The sequence below is a fragment of the Eretmochelys imbricata genome, chromosome 7 (assembly GCF_965152235.1).
Source record: "Eretmochelys imbricata isolate rEreImb1 chromosome 7, rEreImb1.hap1, whole genome shotgun sequence".
Classification (NCBI taxonomy): domain Eukaryota; kingdom Metazoa; phylum Chordata; order Testudines; family Cheloniidae; genus Eretmochelys; species Eretmochelys imbricata.
In genome coordinates this window covers 1,961,655-1,988,200 of record NC_135578.1, presented here as the reverse complement: position 1 = coordinate 1,988,200, position 26,546 = coordinate 1,961,655, and the positions used below count along the sequence as shown (strand labels likewise).

Below are 26,546 nucleotides of genomic sequence, written 5' to 3'. Positions count from 1 at the left end.
AAGGTGGGCCATTTCCAGCAGTTGACAAGAACGTGAGGAACAATGGGGGGGGGGGAATAAACGTGGGGAAATAGTTTTACTTTGTGTAATGACCCATCCACTCCCAGTCTCTATTCAAGCCTAAGTTAATTGTACCCAGTTTGCAAATTAATTCCAATTCAGCAGTCTGTTTTTGAATTTTTTTGTTGAAGAATTGCCACTTTTAGGTCTGTAATCCAATGACCAAAGAGATTGAAGTGTTCCCCGCACCCACCAGGCTGAAATCCCCTTCCCCCTCTCTCAGCATAACCACAACCAGCTGGAAGCAGCACCCAGCGTGGCCAGCGTCAGGCCAAACCAGTGAAGTCTGACAACATCAGCAGCTGGAGACAAGTCTTCCATGGGTTCCTGCCCTCCGGGGAAGGCAAAGCTGTAAAGGATGGCGTCTCCGTACTAGCTTTGGTCCAAGCCGCTCACCGTACTCGCAGGGCAAGAGGACGTTCGGCCCGCGGGTTGGCGGAACCCGCTCAATGCGCCGAAGGGCGGAAGCGAGGCAAAGACATCCCCTGCGGCCGCTTCTGTCTCTTCTCGCGATAACAGTGAGTAGCTCCGCCCCCTGCGCCCGGCTGCCGGGCAGTGACGGGGCGGTCCCGGCTTTGATTGGATAGACAGGGTGTGACGCAGTGACGTAGCGGGCCGACAGGCAGAGGGCAGGGGCAAGATGGCGGCTGCCGCAGGGGCACTGAGGAGGCTGGTGCGATGCGGGCCCCAGCAGGTAGGGCCGGGCCGGCTGCCCCCGCCCCCGCCCTCGCCCTGCCGGCTCCGTGTTAACGCGTGTCCCCGTCTCTCCGCAGGGCCTGGGGCGGGTGCTGCAGCTGCGCCGCGGGATTCACGGGACCGCGCCGGCCGCCGCCCAGGTAACGGGTCACCGGGGGGGAGGGGCAGCCCCCCCCGTTCCCGCCGGGGCGGGGGCTGGGAACGGGCCAGGCCCGTAGCACCGCGGAGAGCGGCGGGTTGTGGGGCGGGCCCGGGTCCGTCACTTGGCCGAGGCGCTGGCGGCGTCGCCACCTGTTTTCGCGGCGGGGGGGCCGGGGTGGGGGGCAGCGTCTCTCCCGCAGTTCTCGCGGTGGCCGCTCTCCGCGCACGCGGGGCCGCCGCCGCTGCCCGCGGGAGCCGCGGGTTTGCTGCGCTCCAGTACTTGCCCTGAGCGGCTGATCTGTCTTCCGCAGGTGACTGTCCGCGATGCATTAAATCAGGCATTAGATGAGGAGCTGGAGAGGGACGAGACGGTGTTTTTGTTGGGAGAGGAAGTTGCCCAGTATGATGGTGCGTACAAGGTGAGTGGACTCATGTTTATTAACTGAATTAACTAGTATTTGGAAATATAATCTTAGCAACCCAGATTTTCTTTGCTAATTGCAGGTTAGCCGAGGTCTCTGGAAGAAATACGGAGACAAGAGAATAATAGATACTCCTATATCAGAGGTATGAATAAATTAGCAATCCCTCCTCCCTCATTTTTTGTAGTCATACTCATTCTTCGTTTCTTTTTCTTTTTAAGATGGGCTTTACAGGAATTGCTGTAGGTGCTGCTATGGTAAGTAATTTGACACTTTGAAGTGGGATCAGTTTTCTCTTGGTTTAATTCATTTAACAGAAAAATGTTAAATGCAAAATACTTTGCTATTATGATAGTTAAACTAGTGTTTTAACTACTAATATAGCTGTCTTAATTTAACAGGCTGGGTTGAGGCCGATTTGTGAATTCATGACCTTCAACTTCTCCATGCAAGCAATTGATCAAGTTATAAATTCTGCTGCCAAGACACTTTACATGTCTGCAGGGATAGTGCCTGTCCCAGTTGTCTTCAGAGGTCCCAATGGTGCCTCAGCTGGAGTAGGAGCACAACATTCACAGTGCTTTGCTGCTTGGTATGGGCATTGTCCTGGACTGAAAGTAGTCAGCCCTTGGAGTTCAGAGGATGCAAAAGGTCTACTTAAAGCATCAGTCCGGGATGACAATCCAGGTGAATGGAACTTTTTATAAATACCATGGTCTAATGATTAAGCGCTAGCTGCTTAAACTTATTCTCCAATTAGTCTCTGAATGAATTTTTTTTAAAGCAAATTTAAATATTTGATTAACTCCTAAACTGTTTAAAATCACTGCTTTATTGCAAAGATTCTCTATGCCCTTATAGGAGCAATTAGGGTCTTTCTGCACACTTTTCCTAGCATATAGTATCTGCAGCTGACTTCAACACAAGTTATAGGATCAATTTGTGCCCTTCCCAGCTCAGCTTCAGTGCGTGGTTAAGAACTTCACAGAAAATTAACACTATTGAAGTTGAGGTGTCCCAGGTAAACAAACTACACACACAAGCTTCTAACTCCCCTAGTTGTAAATTACTAGTTACTAACTCAGTAGTGCCGTCTTGTTGAATCTACATTCATAGAATAGAAAAGTCAAAGTTACTCTGTCCATTAACCATACCGCACAAATCACTGTAGTATCGGGCACCTTTGATGCATTGATTTTTAAAGACTAACACCATAACAATGAACTTGGGAATTTTAAGGGCGCATGCTGCGTACAGTGGCTTTAATGCTAGCAGGCACAAATGACTGCACCTATCACTTGGTGGTTATTCTCCTCCTCTCTCCAGAGAGAGAAGCATGTGCAGTGGAGTGTCTTGTTTTGGTACCGTGTCTTTAATAAATACCTATTACTCTGTGTTTATATTAGAAAATGCAAAGTCAGAGAAATGTGCCTGGCACTTGGAGCAGAAAGCGGTATGGCTTGTGATAGATTTTAGTTCCTGGTGGAATTCATTCCAGAGTATTAGACTCGCCTCCTGGGAAAGTTTTGTCTCCTATACAAATGAGTTTAACTACTATTGTTGAGAGTTCCATTATGTCAAAGTTCTCTTTTTTTAAAATCTTCCTAAAACATGATATGACTTTTTTGCAGACTTCCAGGAACTTAAAGGGAGAAATCTTACACAAACTCCTGGCCCTAGTTCCTCTTGTTTAAATTCAATTTAGAGTGAGAATAGGGAGATCCAGATGTTTAATTTCTGTAGTGACCAAGTAGAAAAAGAGTTAATACTGTATTGCCCTATTAAGGAACTAGTCTCCTGCATTCTTTCCCACATGAATAATGGGACTGCTCATAGGAAAGGTGGTTGGATCAGGTCTTAGGCTTCTGCCTACCACTGAATATCTCAAATCACCAAACTTAAATGCGTACGGTTTTTGGGGTTTTTTGTTTTGTTTTTTACCATGTTAACAAACAGGATCATTTAGTCAAACTTTTAAAACAGTGCTGTACTACTAGCTGCTCAGGTTAACTGAGTCATTTTTCATGCTGATACAAACGTGCTACTCAAACTATGCTTTTATTGCATTTATTGTTCACCCTCTTGTAAGTAAGCTGAGTTTAGCATAATGGAGCCCCCTAACACTTTAGGAATTTGGGGGGAGGGTAGAGTAGGGAGGAGAGGTTGGATGATGCTGTATAGTGCTTTCAGCTGGAGAAGTGCATCAAACTAACCAAGTAAGCACTTGATGTTTTTTCAGTTGTGATGCTGGAAAATGAATTGATGTATGGAGTCCCTTTTGAAATGTCAGAAGAAGCTCAGTCAAAGGACTTTCTTGTTCCTATTGGAAAAGCCAAAATAGAAAGGCAAGGTAAGTTCAGAATACTCTTAACACTTCACATAATCTGATCCTCAAATTCTCCTACTCTGTTGGGTCGCTTTAATTAATAGCGTATTTCCCATACAAAACACTCTCTTCCTGTGGAATAGGAAAATATTTAAAGGGACAGAATTCTAAAGTCCAAACTCAACTTCTAACATACTGTACTAACCTCATGTTAATAAAACAGAACATCACTTGGTCCCATCCTTTTGGTCACAATATCTTGGTTGTTAGAAAAAAGGTGCGATTCTGGATCAAGACTGGAATGAACCAGGTAATAGACTTATGTGCTGCTGAGTGAAATCTGTCACATTTCTCTTCCTTCCTTGCATGTAGACAACCACTTGTGTTTAGAATCTTAGTGACCTTTGAGGTGCTGAACAAACTTGCAGTGGTTCAAATTTCTTATTATACATAAGTTCGTTTGCAGTGATGAGAACTTCATAGCCATACCACGCAAGTTGCTACTACTCATTCTGCATGCAGAGTATAAGTGTCGGATGCTTCAAATACGCAAACTCAGGATGAGTTCAGATGTTGAATTTCAGGCTATTCCTAATGTATAAATCACTTCTGAATAGACTAAAAAAGTCCATTTAAATCAATGTTCAGTCCTTATGTACTTACTATTTCAAAACTGGACTGTGTTGTCTTGAGCTCATAAGGCTATTTATAGCTACTTAGATCTTCCCACACCCTGACTTCTGTAGTTAACTCGTATGTAACTTGATCCATCACCAACTTCTGTGTTTCAGGAACCCATGTTACTTTAGTGTCACACTCCAGATCTGTTGGACACTGTCTGGAAGCAGCTGCTGTACTTGTCAAAGAAGGTGTGGAGTGTGAGGTGCGTTATGGGAGGATTCCAGTCTCTAGTGAAGAAATTCCTTACTGTTTTTAAAATTGAACTAAGGTCATGCAAAATTAAGTCTAGTAAACTGTTTGCACTTCAAAGTACTCTTTCATCACTGATTTAAACAATGATGGAGACAAATGTGTTCCTTGCATGTATCTGCCATCCCCTGATTTCCCATCATAGAGCTGGAGCCAAATTAATACCATGTATGTAAGTCAAAATCACAAGCAAAAGGGAAGCTTGTGTTTGAGATGGTCTGTTTATGCATGGCAGTAGTGTTGCAGCTAGGCAGGATGACATTTAGTGGGATTCCTAAAAGGTGACCAGGGGTTTGTCTAAACAGTTGTAGAAGTTTAAAGTGGGGTTTATTTTTAACTGATTCAGTTAAATCAAAGGCTGTGTAGACATTCAAATCAGTATAAGTCTGGCTTATATTGATCTAGCTTCTTAGGAACAGGCTATAAGCCATACTGATATAGGTCAAGTCTATATTGATTCTAGCATCTAGCCCTTTCACTAATTGGTTTTAAAATCAATTAGTTAAGGTAAACGGATGTGCTCTGTGCGTGTGTTCATATTTTAAACTACGTAGAGACAGTGAAAGGGCTATTGTTTGCCTTGATCCAAGGAGGCTTAAAGCAGAAACACAAGTGAATGTGTGTGCAAGGCTTGCTTACAGCTCTGTATGAAGGGAGGGGATGACCAGAAAGTCAGACTTCTGACCTGCTGGAGGGTGTGAGAGGAGTCTGTAGCATGATGATGTGGCTAAAATTAGTCCTCTTCATGCAGGTAGAAGCATCCTATCCTAGAACAAAGTGAGTAGTTCCTCTTTGTACTGTGGGTGTGACTACAGCTGAAATACAGAACTTAGGTACCTCTGCAGAGGAAAGCGATGGCTAAAATAATGGCTGCCGAATACACACAGTTGGAGGAAATGCCCTAGATCTCAGTTTGAAGTGTTGCCTTTCTTTAACCACTTGTCCTTGAGAGGATAAGAACAAAGTAATAAGATGAAGTTAAAGGTTAGAGTACTCACTTACGCAATTATAGATAGGCTTAAAGGACCTCTTGCAAAAATAAAACACTTAACACTCTCTCTAAGGTGGTAAACCTCCGTACGATTAGACCAATGGATGTGGAAAGTATAGAAGCCAGTGTTGTGAAGACAAATCATCTTATAACAGTGGAAGGAGGCTGGCCGCAGTTTGGAGTAGGAGCTGAAATTTGTGCTAGGATCATGGAAGGTAGGTCATAATAGCTTCTGAAGCTTATTTAACTTTGTATTGTATGTTTCCAAAGTTAGCTCACTAACCTTAAACATACTACTCTCATGATACATGAGTTGCTCCAGACAACTGTTTTTGTGAGAAGGAAAAGAAGGAAATTTCTAATCAAATCAAGGTTCAGGTTTTCTGTTAGACTTTTAACCATTTAACTTAACAAAAGCACATACCAGTGAAAACCTTTACCCCTTTATTCTACTGTGGCCTATCCCCCTAGAGCCAGAGCTTGCAGAGGCTTTGTAGGTGGTAGTGAGTTAGGCAACCTAGTAACGTGCCCTAGAAGGGTATGTGGGACACGCATCTTCCACTGCCCCCCCGTAAACTTTCATTGAAGGTGCAAAAACAACAAGGAATCCTTGTGGCACCTTAGAGACTAATAAATTTATTTAGGCATAAGCTTTTGTGGGCTAGAATCCACTTCATCAGATGCATCATGAATGTGTGAAGATGGTGAGAATTAAGCAAGAATGTCTATAGGTTTAGGGTTAACACATCAAAGGATGGCTCCAGGAGTAAAGGGATTGGCCCATGGATCACTTTGAGACCCTAACTCCTCCTGATGAAAGCTGTAGCTAAAAATACATTGGCCTTTCCTAAGACCTTTTTATTCTATTCCAGGACCTGCCTTTAACTATTTGGATGCTCCAGCTGTGCGTCTCACAGGTGCAGATGTTCCTATGCCTTATGCAAAGATTTTGGAAGACAACTGCTTACCTCAAGTGAAAGATATCATATTTGCAGTGAAGAAAATATTAAATATCTAGGTTGTATATACATGGTGCTCTTCCAAAGTGTGTGTCTTAAGAGCATTAATGGAATGGACTACACACACTTACTCATAATGTTGTATAGCTCTATTGAGCTCTTTGTACTGAAGGAAAAGTTCAGGTGACCTTTTAAATGTATTTATGTAGTTAATCTGTGTTTAGTGGGTCACCCTCTCAGCTACTTTCTTCTACCTAGCTAAGCACACTTACATGTATGGGTGCCAGACTCAATCTGTAAAGTGTGAATCTGTATTAAAAGCCTTAGGAAAACAGTATCTAAATAAGCCTCCCTCTGTGCCATTTACAAATGGTAAAAGAAAGAAAGGGTCACCTGTGCTCTGAGTTGCTTCTGTGGAACTTGGGGAGAAGAGAGGTAAATTGCAAGGGACAATGAGAGATGCTGGCTGCAGTACATTGGTTGCCCTAGTTTGGTGGAGGAAAGAATGTGTGTAAGTGAGTTTTTAGAAAAAACAAATCCCATGCTCTTGGCAGCTGTAACTAATGAGCTGCAGGACTCAAGGTGCAGTTTCTCTAAAAATGCTAATTTATTATGATTGTGGAGCTGCCAACTATGTGCAAGATCAGTCTCAAGAAAATCCTTGTGCTGTACAGGTGCTTTCATACCTTATGGTGTCCAGTACTAGAGCTTTCCCTGGGTCAGATAAGAAACTGATTGTAGAGAGGAAATAAGTCAGTATGGACTATTTTTGTTCAATCCAAGATAAGCTGCTCAACATAAGTTTAGAAGATCAGTATTTAGAATCTTAACCCTTTTTAGCAGTTTAAATCCTTTGACTATACTAACAGCAGCACCTGTTCAAAAAATTTTTAATCTTAATTATTCCTCATTCATCCACTCAGTTTCACCACAGGAGTAATCCATAATCAAGTCCTGGTAAAATAAGACATCTTTTAAAAAAAACAACTATATAGAGAGAGAAGAGGAGGACTTGTGGCATCTTAGAGACTAACCGATTTATTTGAGCATAAGCTTTTGTGAGCTACAGCTCCTAGTAAGAAGTTAGAGAGCTTGATTGCTAAGTGATCTTAACTTCAGAAATAATGGAACCCTTGTTTGGATGTTGTAAAACCACTCCTAACCCCAATAAGGAAATGAGAGTAGATAGCAAAGGTGCTGTGTTTAAAAAAGGAGGCACCAGTGAAGTCATTTTAGAGAAACTAGACAAGTGCTGTTACTTTAAGAGTGCTTCCCTCTAGAACAATGGTTTCAGGAGAAGCTAGTGATAATCACTACAGCCTGTCAGCATTGTTGCCATGTATCAGTCACTGTCAGATGCAGTACCAAACTGTATCTTCATGGAGGGAACTGAATTAGCCTCACTCACCTACCCAAGGAGCTGAATTCCTTCCCTTCGCATGGACAGTCAGCAAGCTGATGTAGCACTAGCTTGTCATTTCAGTACTTAAATGCAGGGTGTAGAAGCTTCTGCTGCATTAGATTCTCTATTTTACAGCCCAACTTATTTTAAAGCAGTAACCCTCATTCTCTGACTGGAGGAATTCCAGTGACATTTATTTTAATAAAAATATGACTGATATATCACAGGTTACATGAAACTTTATACACAATGACATTCTCTGCATAGTAAACACTGATGTGTACTTGAATTTAAAATGGATTATCTATAATCCTTTAAAGTGCAATTTGTTTAAGGTTTTAAGCAAATCATAGAATAAAAGGATCTTTTCAGTCAGCATTTTAAAACAAAGTGTTCTGCAACTTCCCCAAGAACAAGATTAATTTCATATGGATGCAAAATTTGCCTGTGTTGAAAACTCCCCAATCCAGAACTTGTGTTGAATAATCAGTGCCAATTAACTCCCATTTTATTGCCTGAATTAACAGGCTGTTTGTTTCCCCAGCACATGTGGTAACTAGAAACAGCTACATGTACTGTTGGAATGACCACCCTAAACATTAGTTACATATAAGCATGAGAAGCATTCATGCTACACTGTTGAATATGCCATAGAGACAGAGTTAAATCTACAGTTCCCTCACCAGTGTACTACACTTTGGATTAAGTGCTTTTTTTAAAAAAAATTATCTAAAGTAAATGGCTGGTTTTTGATGCAGCAAAAATGTAATGTGCCAACTACAAGGAATTGTAGGAAAATAGGGCAGACTAACATTAGATTTTCAAGTGTGTTTGAAACAAGGGGTAGGGTGGAATCAGATGTACTGAGTCAGTATCCTCATATTTGTTCCTATTTTCAGATGGTAAAAATATGGCTTTACCTCCCTCCCTCCCCAAAAATCACTTAACTAAAGTTCATTTTAACTGGAATAAATGAAGTCAGAGTTACCACAATATGGCAATGCAGTTCAAACAACGTAGTGCTGCTACTCAAGGACAAGGAGAAATTTCTCTAGAAAAAGCTGAAATGGCTCTGAACAAACAGCTGCAAAATAATAGACCACCATGAAGTGGCTGATCATGCCTCAACTTAGGACATTTGTTCAAGGGAAAAATATCCGATCCTGCTGTCAAGAGTTAACTTCAGCTGATCCTGGGAACACTGTAGTCACACATGTCTGCTTTCTTCAAAGCTCCTTTCTGAAAGTTTTGAATGGAGCTAAGTAAGGCTTCTCGGCTGGCACTGGCAGCAGGCGAAGGGTCAGGATGCACTACCCCATCCATTGGAGGAGGGAGTGGAGGAGCTGCTGGTGGTGGCGGCGGGGGCATAGTTGACACTCCTGTTAAAATGAGACAGTAATTACACAAGAAACCACCACATTAGCTGACCAAAAACAAGACTAAGCTGATCTAATAATTGCAGCTGCCTTGCTAGAATAATAAATCAACTAGAGAAGTCATTTACCCAAGTAAATATGTAACTTCTTGAGTATTGCAAATAGGTATCAGATTGTGGAGAAGGAGGACATAGAAATTAGATGCGAGAAAGACCTAGGAGATCACATCCATCCTCCTGTAAGTGCAGGCTATACAGTCCCCTGATAAGAGATCATCCAAGTCACCTTTGAAGGGAAGCCCTGGATGCCCAGTTACTTGGAGACTCAAGGGGCCATACAACTACAAATTATAAGAATCTTGTGCTGGCTGAGGGATGAAATTAAATGATTTCCAGGACTTTCCCCTCATCTCTGATTCCTGCGGTTTGTTTCTTAGTGCTAACACCAAGTGAAGCAGTCTGCCCCCATCTCACAAAGCCAGACCCAATAAATAAAATAGTTGGGCTATGGCATTAAGTCTCTTACTATGTCCCAGATGTAGCTACACTGTAAAGTCTGGTTTTTTCCCTCTAGCCAGATTTTCCGGTCCATAAATTCTGTTTTTAGGTCATTCGCTATACATGAAAGTATTGATAAGGGATATAGAGAGACCCATTTTCTAAGAAATAGAAAAAGGCAAGTTCCTATTAAAATTAGTTATTGAGTAGTGATATCCTTTTATAGATTACACTGCATCACAAGTTCTTGCGAGGGCCACAAAGAGACCAGAGTGCTGGCCAGTGGCACTTTTAGCACTGAAAAATCTTGACTTGCGTTGCTACATTCTGGGTTCTAGATCAGTTCTCAACCTTTTCTTTCTGAGATCCTGCAATATACTATAAAAACTCCCTGACCCAGCTGTGCTACAACTGTTTTTTTGCATATAAAAGCCAGGGCTGGTGTTCAGGGATAGCAAGCAGGACAATCACCTGGGGCCCCACACCACAGGGGGCACCACAAAGCTAAGTTGCTCTGGCTTCGACTTCAGCCCCAGGTGGTGGGGCTTCAGCTCTCTGCCCTGGGCCCCAGTGAGTCTAATGCTGGCCTGCTTGGCGGACCCCCTGAAACCTGTTCACAGCCCCACAGTGGGCCCCAGACCCCTGGTTGAGAACCACTGATCTAGATCACACATACGCTTCACTTTCTGTAACTCAGTGTGTCAACTTTACACTCTTACATCAAAAATATACAGGCACATAAGAGCCAGAGAGTTTCAGATATGCTCCCTTGCAACCCCACATCGCATGGCCATACAAAGTCAGAGCTGGGAAATTTAGTTAGGCTTGGAAGGATTTGATTTTTTAGTAGCAAATCTTGGTAAACTTCAATTTCACTGTACACAAAGATGAAAAAATATTTCTATGGATAATCAAAATTTGCATATAGGCAAAAAGCTGCTTGAGAACTAGTTTGGTTTAAGGTATTTACATTTTTGACACGTGATGTTGATGGTGTGTGCGTGTGTTAACAGTTTAAAGCCTTAACTTTTTGAATGTGAACATTACTTAAATAATTATTGTCTGACCTCCCCCACTGTCTGCCACCCCCATATTTGCCTGCCACTGAAAATTTAAAATCAATAAAAATAAGAACTTAAATGCATAATTCTGCGCAACTGTGAAAATTTTACTCTAAGAATTAAATGCTTAAAAATTAACATGGATATCAGTTGAAATTAAAAAAATATATATAGATTGAATTCTGCCAAGCCTATTTATAGCGTGCCCTCTTCTGCCAGATAACAGGATGACTCTTTCCAATACACAAACCACATATTCTGCAAGGGGTAGAGGAGGTCTGATTACATCCATCACCCAGGTACTTTTTGGTGATTTGAGGTAATCAATAGACATTCAGGAAAGAGGGGAATGTGAAAGATACAGCATCGCACTTAGTCATGCCAGGTTTACATGGAGAACATCTGGAGAACACAGAGGTGAAAACTCTGCCATTATCGGACAATGAACGGAAGTGATAAGAGGCTAAGGGAAGCAATAGTTACCAGAGCAGAACCACATGCTGCCATATTTCCATTAACTCAACACTCCCAATGACTACGTAAGAAATTAAGTCACACAGAACGACATTCAAAAGTTATTCAATGCTCAGCCACAAGGAAAGCAGCTGAAGCAATCACTTCCTTCTCAACTTGTTCCATTCTTCCTTGTTGCTGCTTAGTCTCACACTAGTAAGTGGTGGTGAAAAAATAAGTGCTGTAATAAAACAAGCTGAGTTCTAGAAGGAAAGGACCTTAGTTTGAAACATTTTCAATTTGTGTCAGTTTTAAAGATTGTTCCTATGTGGAAAAATCTACCTCAAAAAGGAGAATGTTTATACAAAAAGCATTTTATTTGGCCAGTGACTTCACTGCATTCCTATGGTTATTGTACGTCGGACACTTGGACAAGAGAGTGTCCCTTCCTCACAAGCCAGCACCTCCTGCAAGGCAGGGAAGGGGGAGACAATCCTCTGATGGGAAAACAACAGCCTGTTCCTATCGAAATATGTGGCTGTTTCAAGTCTTTGTTTTACTCTCCTCCTCTCCAGTAGAAATGCCAGTGTTCAAAGAAGGACTCCCACACTGGGCAAAGTGGGACCACCTCTCTGTTGCAGAGATTTTGTTTTAAATCCATCCCTCTCTTTGGTAATTGAGCTGGAAGCAAAGTTAATACATATTTGAAAATCAGAGATGGCCCAAATTCATCACTGTGTAATTCACTGGCCTATCTGATTTGTCCTTATACCAGCACAGATAACTGGACCTGAAAATCTAAGTTTATTAATAACATTTATTGGAAAGTTATCCCCACCATTAGAGTCTCACTAACTAATGTGCTCACTTATGATCAGCAGAGTGTGGGGCAATATTATGAAGAGTGATACTTAAAATTCATGGCAGAAGGAAGAACAAATGGTGATCCACAGCAAAGGCTGAGGCAGGATGGTAAGCATTAAGGTTGAAGTGGTCAGAGTAGAACAAAAGGGTAGGTGAAGTCATCCCACATCCTTATTGTTTAACTTGTGATCAAATGAATTAGCCATTAATATGATATGCCACAAAAGAGTCAAGAGCATCTGAGTAAGGAACGAGATTGCAGAGAGACAAAACAGAGAAACTGATAGGATAGGACAGAGAAAGACTCAGAACACAATAGACAAAGAACAGAGAAGATAACAGACTAAAGAGGCTAAAAAGATGAGTTGTCCAAAACTGAATATGAACAACAAAGGCTGGACTTCTGTAAAGGGACAATGATAATAGTAACATAGAAGGAAAAAACGGTGTAAACTTGATGAGAACAGAGGTAGAAAAGTCATCATACATCTAATGATGGATCACTATTTATAAAATCAGTCCAGGGCACTAATGTTACCTAGTTTCTAGACTGGTTAGTGTTTTGGAGGGGGAGATCAGTTTACTTTTTGTACTTTTTTTAGAAAGCCCTTAGAGCTACATACTATGTAACGACTGAACTGGAAACAGAACTGCCAGCACCAATGTGCAGTAAGGGGAAACTCAGCTTTTCTCTATTACGGAGGCACTTTAGTTGATCTGACAATTTAAATCTGAATTTAGCCTTAACACAGATGTAGCTATTGAAACCGTGTCTAAGTCAGGCGGGAGAACCACCTACAAACATCATATTTGTTCCATTGGGGCCCATTCCGTCATACACTTCCATGAGTGTCTCTACTGACCGGTGTCTAATGGTTTGCAGGACCTGGCCTCTAGTTTATAAAATGTAACAGTTATTTCATTTCAATCAGCACATCTTATAAAAGTGTCAGGCAACAAGTCATCTCTCTGTCGTTCCTCCCTGCGACGGAGTCAATCGGTGACTGGAGTTCCTGTGGGCACGTCTGCACTGCAGTGTAAGTCCAAGGTTTGAATGCCAGGTCAGGCCTAATACCCTTCCATTTATATACAAACGGCACAGAACTTGGTGGAGGGTCCAAGCTGTATTGCATTGCAGTGTAAATGCAGCCCCATTGGACTCATGCTCTGGGAGGCCACAATCCCATGGGCCAACTTTCTTTGTCCTCTGCACAGTCAAGTTTGATGGACAGTCAGTTTTCCCCACACTGCACCACAAACAAGGGTGGGAGTGGCCGGATTCTGGAGAGGGTGCCAAGAAGTCTGGGATATGGGTGGTTGGACTCGGGCCCACACAATGCTGTGTAGACGCTGGAGCCCCAGGTTGGGATCCGAGGTTCAATGATTCCTAACCTGCGGTTATAATTGAGGGTAGACACTCAAACCCTAGGTTAACAAACCAGGGTCTGCTAATTCAAGTTCTACTAACGCTCGGCTTACACTGCAGCGTAAACTTACCCTTAGAGCAGGTCTACACTGCAATTAAAACACCCTTGTCTGATCACTCAGGCTCGCAGGGCTGTAAAATTGCTGTGCAGATGTTTGGGGCTGGACCCCGGGCTCTGGGACCTTCCCCCCTGATTGTGGAGTCCCAGAGCCTGGGCTCCAGCCCAAGCCCAAACATCTACATGGCAAGTGTTACAGCCCCACAAGCATGAGTCAGTTGACATGAGCCAGCCATGGGTGTTTAACTGCAGTGTAGACAGACCCTCACGCACCTAAATATACTTTGGTGCAGTTGCAGCTACTGTCCAGCAGGAAAATACTTTACAATATTTACAGGGAGAAAGTGACTTGATGCAAGAGCTTGGTGAGCAGGAGGCCTTCCCTACAGATATGTTGGAGGACGCTGCTCAGGGCCAATGAATCATTTGTTTATCCCTAGGATTTTATGAATGAACACTCCCAACACCTATCAAGGGTTTTTACGGTGCCATTTTTGTTAAGAGTTTGTTACAAGAAATTGAAAGTTTATCAGATACTGTAAAGCTGAAGCCTGACTTGAAACAAAAAAAACCTCAGTAATGCATTTAAAGCAACAGCAATTGTGAAAATTACATGTTTAAAGGTTGCTAAGAGAATGGGATGCAAACAAAATCATTGTAGTGATAGTTTTTAAAGATGCTATATTTAATTAAAATAATTAATGAAGTAGCTTATGATCTACTTCTTCTTTGTTCCTTTTTTATGCCATGAGAAGGTCTGTGTTCAGCTTTCCCATACAGAAACAGAACATCTTTAGAGAGAGAAATCAGCATTAGCTTACGTTACCGATAATTCATGTTCAAAATGATGTAAGCTCTATTGAAGACAGCAGAAAGAGAGACAGAGACAGAGAGAGAGAGAGAGGATACAAGTCATTATTCTGGTTCTAGTGTCATTCAGTCACACTGTTAGCTGTGCAGTTAGTTAGGTTACCCAATGGTTATGCTCATACATTTCTCTATGAATTAGAACGTATTGATTTTGAACTGTTTTAAAATGCCCTTTATATTAAAAAAGCCAAATAATTGTGCACGTAATGTAATGAACTACACTCTTCTGTACTAAAATCTTTATCGACTGATGAAACATGATGTTTATAATCTCACACAGACACACATCCACCCATCGAAAAATGCCAAATGTCAAACTCGGGGGGGTCTCAAAAGCACTTTTAGTTACACTAAAGTACATCTTACTTAGAGTGATTCAATAATAAAGCTGTATGAGAAGCAGCCATAGGAAATAAAATCCATTCATTTTGTAATGTAACATTCCAAAAATTTCTTTCTACCCTGAAACATTTAGATTATGTATCTGATCTGTACACTCAAAAAAGGAAGAATAATTAAGGCAGTGAAGTTGGCTCATGGTGATGTAAAAGGCAGAACACCAGCACACCATGACCGTCAGCAGGGCATCTTTCTCCTTGAAGGATTTAAAGCCAAAGAAAAAACACCCATAGTCAAGTCCAAATCCTGCTCAACTCCACTTACAAGATTGATAGATTCTAAGGCCAGAAGGGACCATTATGGTGATCAACTCTGATGTGCTGCTTAACACAGGCCAGGGAACAATCCCTACAGCAGAGTTTTTGGAAAAACATCCCATCCTGATTTAAAAATGGTCAGTGATGGAGAATCCACCAGGACAGTTGGGAAATTGTTCCAAAGGCTAATTGTTAAAAGTTTACACCCTAATTCAAGTCTGAATTTGTCTCATCTTCAACTTCCAGCCATTGGATTGTGTTATACTTTTCTCTGCTAGATTGAATAGCCCATTATAAAATATATTTGTTCCCCATGTAGGTATATAGACTAATCACGTCACCCCTTAACCTTCTCTTTGTTAAACTAAATAGATTGAGCTCCTTGAGTCTCACACTATAAGGCAAGTTTTCTAATCTTTTAAATCAGTCTCACGGCTCTTCTCTGAGCCCTCTCCAATTTCTCAACATCCTTCTTGAATGGTGGCCATCAGAGCTGGACACAGCATTCCAGCAGCAGTCGCACCACTGCCAAATACAGATATAAAATAACATTTCAATTCCTGCTTGAGATTCCTGTTTATGCATCCCAGGATCACATTAGCTCTTTTGGCCACAGTGTCACATTGGGAGCTCATGTTCAGCTGATTATGCACAAGGACCCCAAATCCTTTTCGGAGTCACTGCTTCCCCAGATAGAGTCCCCCATCCTGTATGTGTGGCAGACATTCTTTGTTCCTAAGGAACAAGGAACACCCATAAGGCAATTGGGGTCACTCACATTAGTAAGGGAAATGGAATTGACCAGAGATGTCCTCTTTCAGCCCCTACCTTCCTGCCTAGAGAAGCTTGCTCATTTATTAATGCTTCCTGGGGTCAGGAGGCATGCAATGAAGAGTGGGTTATACTTTCCCTTTTACAGCATCCTCCATCCCATCTACTTTACGTACAACTTCTGACCACAAAAAATGAATGGATTTTTAAGTGAGAGCAGAATTAATGCAGTCGGAAAAAAAACTGAACATGCAAGGGGAAGTGACAATCACTCTAGCCAAAAGCTCAGAGCCACAGGAACCTGTATTAGAAGCAGCATTTGCCACCACCTAAGTAAGATATCTCAAAAAGATTTGGTAGTAAAGCTGAGAGAATAATTTGCAACAAGTTTAGCCTCCTTCTCTTAGCAGCATGTCTGTTAACCAGCCATGATTTCTGTACATGTTATTCAGATTTAATTGATTCATCTTTTGGAACTTTTTGCTCTATGAACAGATTGCAAATGTGACATTTGAGTTTTCTTGCTTTGTTGTAATTTATTAAAGTCACATAGTATGGTTTCTGCTCCATGAGTGGATATGCACACAAGCACTACTGAAACACATTTGTGGGTCCAAATTTCTCTGTGAAAACTCACATATGAGTCTTTGAAATTCACTTTCTGCACTAGAAGTGTTGGAAAGCAAACACTAAAGGGTCATGAACATAGCCAAAGTGAAATCACTGAGAAATTCAGAGGAATATTCATGGATATTTGTTTGCATTACTCATTATTGTTTGCTAGCAGCTTTAGCACTGGCAATATTAAAACTAGGAAACAGAAACCAGCCTGAACTTCCATATTTGGGCACTGATTTGCCTTAACCCTGAATGAAGTGAAGGGAGATGAAGGCATATGGCTCTTTGCAGAATCAGGCCCCTCAGTAAGCAATACATTGAAAGTTATTCAAATCCCTCTAGTTAAGAGGCTGCACATTAGGCACCACTGCAAGGTCCTTCACGCCACTTAGATTAGGCCATTTTAAAAACGAGTAGGTTTCTATTCCACTAGCTGCTAAGTGCTACACGTTCTAATTGCTAATGGGAAGGCACCACAGAAGGCAATCTACCCTTACTTCCTCTAATGTAGTGCGGTGACGTGGCTAACTCCCCAAGCACAGCGTTGAACGTCACTTACCAACTTCTACCCCCAAAAGGTTCAGTACAGCACTTCAGCCACAGCATGTGGAGATGTCTAAAGAGAGTTAGCTATTTAGACTCTTAATCCTAGTGCTCACCCAGATCATTGTTTTCCTCCACAAAGTTAATCAATGAAGAGGCAAAGAAATTGGGCTTCGTGACATTTTAAAGGTTCTGCAGGTCTCGCAGCTCTTGAAGGCAACACTGTTAAATGGAAGGAGACTAACTTATGTGCTGTGTGACACAACTCTGAAAGCAACTAAGACTATAGGCACCATTATACAGTGTTCTCATTCACCAGTAAACTCTCTAAACGAGCAGTTTAGTCTGCTGAAAATACTCTCAAGGACGGATCTCTGTATTTTGCCCATGAGGGAATCCAAGTTCAACCACAGCTATAGCCATGGCAAGGCGACGGGACCATCAGCTGCAGTGTGGGTTTGTTTTTGGAACATTTTAGGCAGCTTTCGCAAAGATGTGCAACAAAATGCTCCTTATTTACAATAAATAAAATGAATGGTCTCCTCCATGTGTGTGGGATTGTACCTCTGTGATACGAAATATAAAATGTAGATGCTAAAAAGAAACATAAATTGCGCACATAGTACAGCTCTTAATTCACTAGACCTTGCGTAACAAGCAGGGCTCTAATAAATGCCTTACGTAAGGGTCCCTTAAAGAACTGCCAGAGTCCCAGGAAAGCTTTGAAAGGAGGACAGTATTCTGAAAGGTTTTGCGGAGTGTTGGTTTCCTGTACTCCTCTCGTTCCCTCTCAAGGCCTGATCCAAAACACACTGAAGTCAGTGGAAAGACTCCCATTGATTTTAATGGCTTTGGATCAGGCCCTCACTCAAGTCGGACACCTTGGGATCCAGCTCCCTCTGCTCTCCCTTCCCAGCTCCACATGTGCACAGACGGTACTTTTGCTTGGCTGGCAAGGGGCCTGTTGGGGACAGGGGTTCACGTTTGACACACTTCCCCTCTCATCCCCATTCCCTTCCTCTCGGCATATCCCATCATCACAGCATGCCACATTATCACACAACTGCACTGACTCGAACAGAATCCAGACCAGAAATCTAGAGGAGAAAAGCTTGACACCTCTGCCAGTCACCTCACCAATTAGTGCCCCCATGAAACTTTTGTCCTTAGTCGAGAATCAGGGAATGGGGAATACAGAACGCTGCTTCTGTAGCCTGTATTGTTAGGACACAGATATTCAGGCCTGTCTGTAAAGGCCTATACTCTAAGAATTTAGGTGTATTCTTATCACTTAGCTAGTTATAGAGGTACAAAACAAGGATCAAAATCAGTCTGCCTGTTTATAGGCCTTCTCTCACTGTGACAGTCTAACGCCTTGTTCTTAAGTGAAGGCCTTTGGCTAAGCAGCAGAGGCAGCCATAAGCTGGGAAGCGACCGGTCACAGACTCACATTCCAAACTAGTCACATTGAAATAAGGTGCTAGTGGGCTGTTAGGCATCATTATCAGGACAGGATTGTATTCCCATCACTTCCAGATAAAGGGAAGAGCCTAGAAGATGTAAAAGGAAACTTAGTTTGATAGCATCCTGTCTGGTAAGAAATCACTTCTCAATAGCTGTGGTTGTGAAAACCCTCATTTCTGTATGTTTTATCTTTATGGCCCCCACTTTTCTATTGTTAATCTGTCTGGTTCGCTAATTGTTTCTGTTTGCTGTATAATTAATTTTGTTGGTTGTAAACCAGATGTGGGCAAACTACGGCACACGGGACTGTCTTACCCGGCCCCTGAGCTCCTGGCCCGGGAGGCTGGCCCCCTCCCCCTCAGCCACACCACCGCACGGCACAATGCTCTGGGCAGCGGGGCTGCAGAGCCCGGCCTGACCCGGTGCTCTGTGCTGCGCGGCGGCCTGTCCTGGTGCAGCCACGCTGCCAGCCACCAGTGCTCCAAGCTGCGCGGTAAGGGAACGGGGTGTTGGATAGAGGGCAGGGGAGTTCAGGGGCATGGATAGGGGTTGGGGCAGTCAGAGGGCAGAGAAAAGAGGGGTTGAATGGAAGCAGGGGTCCCGGGGTGGGGGGGGCAGTTAGGGGACGGGGGTCTGGGGGAAGGGGGCCAGGCCATGCCTGGCTGTTTGGGGAGGCACAGACTCCCCTAACCGGCCCTCCATACAATTTCAGAAACCCGATGCGGCCCTCAGGCCAAAAAGTTTGCCCGCCCATGGTGTAAACCAATTAAGGTGGTGGGATATAATTGGTTAGATAATCATGTTACAATATGTTAGGATTGGTTAGTTACATTTCAGTAAAATGATTGGTTAAGGGATAGCTAAGCAGAACTCAAGTTTTACTGTATAGTCTGCAGTCAAATCAGGAAGTAGAGGGAGGGTGGGGGGGGGATTGGAATCATGTTTTGCTAAGGGGGGGGGGAAATGGGAACGGGAACAGGGACACAGGCAAGGCTCTGTGGTGTCAGACCTGGGAAGGGGACACTGAGGAAGGAAACTGGAATCATGCTTGCTGGAAGTTCACCCCAATAAACATCGAATTGTTTGCACCTTCGGACTTTGGGTATTGTTGCTCTCTGTTCATGAGAGAAGGACCAAGAAAGTCAGCGGGTGAAGGAATAAGGCCTCTAATATGTATCTTCTTTCTAAACAATGTTCTTCAGTTGTGTCAGGTTTTTCCCCCCCATTAGGTCATTTAATGGTTTGGTTGCACACAGAAGTGGAAAAGGCATATTCCTGGTGAAAATCAGAGACCCAAGCCCCCCTAACTTTCTTTATAGCTAATATTTGAAGTGCTAAAATTATATTTAACCACTCCAATTAATGCAAAATTAGATGGTCTTTTTATACCATCCTGTATGTATTCAGTTTACAAAAAATACATTCTTAAATGGTGGCAGTACTAAGAATGCCTGAAACAAATCAGATGTATCAACACAATTTGCATGCCACAGCACTTTTTGATTAGCACAAATGCAGGGACAATTTGCATAGAATCAAATATGTTATGGACTAGATCAAGCAGCCAAGAGCACAATGTCAGAAGGATGAGTGACATATGATAGGGTGTTCACACTGGAGATGACAGAAGCCAAACACACATGCTGAAACTGACAAAGCATATTTCAGTTTAAATCCACATCAATGTCAAGACATGAATCTAAGTAAACAAAAACCTAACTTCATTTCACAAAACAAAGATAACTATTTTCTAAACATCTATCCATTTGGGAAAGGTAGAACTGTTCCTTGCATTTTCATCTAATTCCTCTTTTTTTTTTTTTAAATGCATTGAAATCTTGGAGGGAAAAACCCCAATCAAAACATAAAATAAAAGTTGGCACACCTGGAGGATAACAACATTTACTTCAATACAGAGCATACAGTGGCATCCCAGTATCCCAAATCCAGTGGACCTGGAAGACCGAGTCCTTCTTAGAGAGGACATAGTTAATAATTCTCAACATATTCTGAACTTGACAGGGAAAAAACCTCTTTACTGAAGTTTGTGGACTACAGTGTCTTTTAGAAGGTCAGTTAGAACGAACCAACCAACCACACACACACACTTCCCTAACCAATTAATGTAGCCTAGATGTAGGAGCTAACGCCGTTCAATGCAGCAGGTTCCTTGGACCAGAAATCAGGTGAGCTAGTCACTACTGCACAGGTAGTCGGTATCGATGTTTCCTTCTGAAAACGGATCGTATTAGCACCCTCTAATAATGCTGCTCCTCAGTGAGCCTTACACTTACATTTCAAATGTCAGTGATGTATTGTGGGTTAATACTTGGATCTGCAGCTAACACTCGGGGAGTACAAAGATGATACAAAGCAGCTGAATCACAAAACAGAGCACTCCAGAGCCCGCAGACTGGATCACCAGAAAGCAAAGCACGTTTGTGAAATAATGCAAGGTCCAGAGGATGTCTGGAAAGTACCAATCAAGGTAGGATTAGGGTAGTGCAGATTTAGACACAAGCATTTGTATTGTGTGGAATACAGGAGTATTACAGAGAAATTTGTTAAACAAGAAGGCTTTGTATGTTACAAGGCTATCTAGGATGCTCAGAAGACTCCAACTGTCTGAACTTTTGTCACTAGAAGGTAAATAAATGTCATCTGTACATTTTTATGGCCAGTACTTGTCCCTAAATCTCTATCACCCCTAAGGATACAATAGATCATCTCCCGCCCTAGAAAAACTCAACAGAAGACAGACCAACACTGCAATGGCTCTTTCGCTTACCTGCTGTAGAGGATGGAGTAGGGGACGATGGAGATGTCAGAGGGGAACTGGCCCCAGAGCCTGCTAAACAAAATAAAAACCCAGTAACTATAGCTGTGATTTCAGGATTCAACACAGTAACATGGGCCTTCGGAAACAGTCTGATTTTACTGACTATTTCCACTGAAGTCAATGGCTTAATTCCCACGGACTTGAATGGGTACAGAATCAGAACCTGTCTCAACTGACGAGCTGCACAGCATGGATGAACAGACCAGGCTTGACAAACATCTCAACACACACTCAGAATTCCCCAATGGGGAACACTTCTTTTCAATAGCAGGCAGGCTGTTTAGACTAAATGCTGTTGGATTTCAGAAACTAAATTTTGCTCTCCTTTAGGTGCATGCCACCCACTGCCTGCAGACTCTGACCCCATCTCTTCTTCTAGGAGAGAGTTTTTTAGTCAGTTGCTATAGCTTCACCAGTTACTTTGGTAGCTGACTGTATTTCACAATGAATTGCTTTCTGGAATAGTTACACCCTTTAAGATGTAAAGTTCCCCTTGCAAGTCATTTTAGTTAACAGAAACTGGCTGCACTACTGGACAGTTCAGCAGGTGACAGTTTACCACACAGAGCCCTCTTCAGGACTGGACACAGAAACTTTTTTCTCTGTAGCTCATTGATTCATTTTAGTAACTTCTTATCAAGAAATATAAATGTCAAGAGTGTTTCCATGTGAAGGACGAAGTATCCAGTGGATTGACTGATCAATGCTATTGTAAGCAACCCCACACCTTCCATCCAATGCTCAGAGCACTGAGAGGTTTTCACCTATTAATAAAACCATAACTACCAGTGACAATGTTTTTAAACCCACAGTTTGACCATGATGAAATAACCAATAACTGTTCTATGTACTTTAGGCATTCATATAGCCACTCATCGGTTTTTCTTATTTATCTCATTTAAAGTTACTGCAAATCAACTAGCGGTCAGCATTTAACTTCTTGTCAACTGTCTAAATGGGCCATCTTGATTATCACTACAAAAGTTTTTTTTCCTCTTGCTGATTATAGTGCATCTTAATTAATTAGCCTCTTACAGTTTGTATGGCAAATTCCACCTTCTCTGTATGTATATACATATCTTCTTACTACATGTTCCATTCAATGTGTCCAGTGAAGTGGGCTGTAGCCCATGAAAGCTGATGCTCTAATAAATTTGTTAGTCTCTAAGGTGCCACAAGTACTCCTGGTTTTTTTGCAGATACAGACTAACACAGCTGCTACTCTGAAACCAATACTAGGATCAGCTTGTAATAGTCTGTTAGTATACAGTAGAAAATTCAAAGTGATTTTAGGTTTTCTAACGAGCATGTAATTTTATTTTTTTTTAAATCCAAAAGAGAGAGCGCGCTGTAAACCTGTTGAAAGGACCATGTTAGTTACCTGAATTGTTTGAATTGCTGTATTTTGCCGAGCGTTCTTCCCCGCTTTCGAAGGCAGAGAGCTTTGACTTCTTTAAGAATCAAGGAGAGAGAAGACAGGAATAAACAGCATTTCCCATTATTTCACTGCGGCCCTTACCAAGATGCCTTTGACACATGAGGATTTGCATCAGCCCCCAAGGGGTTATTATAGCATGCAGGGATCACCAGTGCTTTATCCACTCTTCCCCAGAGCGTACTCCTGCTGTCGCAGTCCTATTGGCCAACTCTGCAGCAGCTAGGGAATCACCCATTGCTGGGGAATATCCCCAGCTGCCCACTTTGGGCAGCAATATGGCCCTACTGCCAACCAAAACAAGGGCCAGGAACTGGTCCTCAAAAAAAAGAGAGCCAGAGATGCAGGAAATGCGCTGCAGATGCAGGAGATAGCTTTCCCATCCCCCCGCAGAATGTGCGAAGCCAGCAGGCCGTTCTATGCACTTTAGGCATTCATATAGCCACTCATCGTTTTTTCTTATTTAGCTCATTTAAAGTTACTGGAAACCAACTAGCGGTCAGCATTTAAACATTGCTGCACAGCGCATCGCCTGTCTGCATACGTGAAAACAATCAAAACAGATGTTCTCTCTCTCTCAGAAGTGTTCCTGCAGGTCATGGGGGAGAGAGCATACCCCTATTATGCTCTCATTTCTTCAGCACTTACTACACTAGGAATGTACATACTTCTCTACATGCCAGAAACTCATGTTAAACAATCCCATTTACCTTTCGTGCCAAGATTTTTCTTTTCTTTTTCTCTTCCTCAGAGCCATGGTGAGACTGAGCTCTTGTCAGTCTTCTATGCTGGTGAATCTTTAGAATATGAGAGAGACAGAGACCAAAACAGCCCACATGAAATGTACAAAACTTATCTGGCAACCTCAGAGAAGGGGAAACACTGGAGAAAATACTCAAGTGGCTTTGAATTTTTAAAAAATATTTAGATCTTTGCTACTGGTTTGGGGCCCAAAGACCAGAGTTAAAATAAAGTTAGATTTATAAACGTTTAGGGAACATTTTGGGAGCCACTCACTGTGGAAATTCCACTAAAGACAATAGCAGATCCATGCATACAACAGCTGCACAATCAGGCCATGGCTCCTTTACTAGGGAGCGGAGGGGGCATCAAATGTGCTGCAAAAACAACTGTGTTCCAACAATATTATTGTCCACCACATGGACTGGACAGTCTTCCTCTAAAAAGCATTCAGAGATCATACATCTCATACTGATCTCCTCCTCAGCTAGAAATGGGCCTGTAACAAAACCTAAGACAAAAACATTCCCAAAATTTGGGAAGCTTGGCTCCAATCCTAAGTTTTACATCTGGTTTCCTTCCCTATAACACACTGGTGCGGAACCCTGATTCAGACACCCCAAACTTCAGAAACTTTAGATCTGGACTTTCTGACTCAAACTAATCATACATTTCAACAGCCCTTTGAAGACTACTAAATTAATATTCAAGGATCCAAAAGAATACAGTCGATTAAGGGCACCAATTGCACTTTAATTTTTAAACGTAAGCTAATAAGAAAATATAATCGCCAGATTTCCAAATTGTCATCCAGTTTTTCCATGTATTTATCTGCACGTGCAAAAGCCAATACAGTGCACAAAAATCTATCATGTGTGTCTCTATCATGCCAAAGTATCAGAAGCCAGGAAGTTTGGCTTCATGCTGTCAATTAGCCATTTTGGCTTATATAGTTTTTAAATATGATAAAGTTAACTAGAAAAACAAACAAGTTTTTGTTTTATATGTTAAATACTCATGTTCTATCTTACATTGTACAGCGTACCTTTAAGACACCCAAATATAATTCAGTTTAAAAAGAATCTGTTCTAAAATGGTTTCTTACATCTACTGCAATAGTCTCACAGGCACATTTCGCCTCAGTAAGATTTATTAAACCTACTGATGAAAATCTTTAACATTTCACCATTTGTCATATAATCTTTGGTTTAAAAGATAAAGGGAAAAGAATGTCTGTGGGAAAACCATAAAGAAATGCAAATATTACCAATTTCTGTTCTTCAGTTAGTCTCTTTTCTATGCACTCCTTGGCAGTTTTCAATGCTTCTTTTAACTTAGTGGGAATCTGGTAAAGGAAAGGGAAGAATCATGGTATGGGATGTGCCAAGCAGAATTAACACACAGCTTCACTGCCAAACATCCACTTTTAATCTGAGGTATTTTTTGATCTATGATAAGGCCCCAGGTTTTAATACTGATTGTTTAATGAAGATAACTGTGTATCCACCTAGACCACATGGGATTTCTGCAAGCACTGCTCCCTACAAACTTGGCTGCAAGCCTCAACAACAGGAAAAGAATATGGTGTATAATGGAGGAGTTAAAGCCAATGTTAAAATCTAGCAGCTGTTCAGATATAAGGTGCTTCAGATCGGACTGTGGACTAACTGATGGTTTAGAGTGGTTCTGTTGATTTCTTATGGGAAGGTTCCAAATCAGTGCCAAGGAGATTGCTCTCCTATGCAATGCTGCAGGAGTCTGTTCTCGCCATTGCTGTTGAAACACACATGGCAAGTAGTTGGTAAAAAGACATGGCACAAGAGCTATATTATGTTACTCGTGCTTTGAAGAGATTGTTTGTCCTGAATCTCCTACAGAACTTTATGAAGTTCACATTTGTTCATCTTATAACCAAGAACCACCAAAGAAAATCTTGCAGTTTACTTCTCTTGTCCACTATGTACAAGTAACTTCTTTTCTGAGGGACAGTTTGAAGCATCTGCAGAATTCAGTGCTGAGTAGCCTCCCCCACCATCCCTAAACCCTGCGTTTGCTTTACGTTTGTGTCAGTGTTCCTAGTAAGGAACAGCAACTGCCATTGTCCTTAAGAAAATCTAATGAGTAAAAAAAAAACACAAGTGCTCCCAGGGACATGTCAATGAAGGTATCCAACGAACAAGCTCCCTTGTGAAGTGCTGCTGAAAGAAACAGCAGCACTGGTGTCTTGGCAGCCTTGAACACAGCCAAGTGTCTTTTTCCCCACCTGTCACACACCCAACCCCACATTTCGGATGGACAGCACCAAGGCCCAAAGCCAGCCACATAACCACGCACCCAGCAGCAATTCAGGATACGCCAGCGTCGTTCACTTTTACCTTAAACTGTGGTTTCTCGGAATTCGTTAGGAGAATATCACTGAATAATCTGAAAGGAAAGAAAAGTTCAAGCTGGTGTGTTATTTCCAAGAGACAGATAGGATCAAGAAGAGAATGCAGCATTACCACCACTCCCTCCACTGCTGCTTATTCGTTGCACTAACACAAAGTGGGTGAGGTAATATCTTTTATTGGACCAACTTCTGCAAGTGAGAGAGACAAGCTTCCGTGCTCACACAGAGCTCTTCTTCAGGTCTTTGCACTGGCATTTATATGGTGCTTGTCATCCAGAAGGGTCATAACATACAAATAGCAATCCTCCCTGACATGTAGCCACCTCCGATGTGGAACATAGCAAGACTAGCTTACAGCTTTAGGAGGAGACCAAGAGAAACACTTTGATAGTTGAAACACGGTAATTTTAGTTAGGCAGAATAGAATCTCCCAAAGCCAACTCTCCCTTTGCTTAAAATGCCATAACGACTACAGGGGTCAGGTATTTGGTGGGGGGTTTGTACATTGCATCTAAAAGATCACTCCTCTTTCTGACAAGAAGCTCTCTTTGCACAGTC

At 42.1% G+C, this 26,546-nt stretch overlaps 2 protein-coding genes across 7 annotated transcripts in view; one reads left to right on the top strand and one right to left on the bottom strand.

Annotated features, from left to right (window-relative positions):
* The first annotated feature begins 646 nt into the window (after nt 1–646).
* Nucleotides 647–11,041, top strand: PDHB (pyruvate dehydrogenase E1 subunit beta). Its single transcript, XM_077822806.1, has 10 exons — nt 647–754; nt 834–896; nt 1,209–1,316; nt 1,402–1,464; nt 1,541–1,576; nt 1,721–2,006; nt 3,559–3,669; nt 4,437–4,528; nt 5,640–5,781; nt 6,439–11,041. Exons 1-10 carry the CDS (start codon nt 701–703, stop codon nt 6,582–6,584), a joined length of 1,101 nt encoding a protein of 366 aa, XP_077678932.1. The 5' UTR covers nt 647–700; the 3' UTR covers nt 6,585–11,041.
* The window catches only part of PXK (PX domain containing serine/threonine kinase like), a 57,923-nt gene continuing 34,747 nt past the window's right edge, over nt 3,371–26,546 (bottom strand). For 2 of the 6 annotated variants that reach the window (XM_077822799.1, XM_077822805.1), the window contains 7 exons: nt 25,975–26,023; nt 24,867–24,944; nt 23,569–23,655; nt 22,805–22,874; nt 21,373–21,435; nt 3,851–9,306; nt 3,371–3,639 (listed from right to left, as the gene is read on the bottom strand). In XM_077822799.1, the coding sequence (XP_077678925.1) occupies nt 9,110–9,306; nt 21,373–21,435; nt 22,805–22,874; nt 23,569–23,655; nt 24,867–24,944; nt 25,975–26,023 (544 nt within the window). In that variant the 3' untranslated portion in view covers nt 3,371–3,639; nt 3,851–9,109. Of the gene's footprint in view, nt 3,640–3,850; nt 9,307–14,488; nt 14,519–21,372; nt 21,436–22,804; nt 22,875–23,568; nt 23,656–24,866; nt 24,945–25,974; nt 26,024–26,546 lie in introns of those variants that run through there. The other 4 variants (XM_077822801.1, XM_077822800.1, XM_077822804.1 and 1 more) reach the window with 4 other exon arrangements.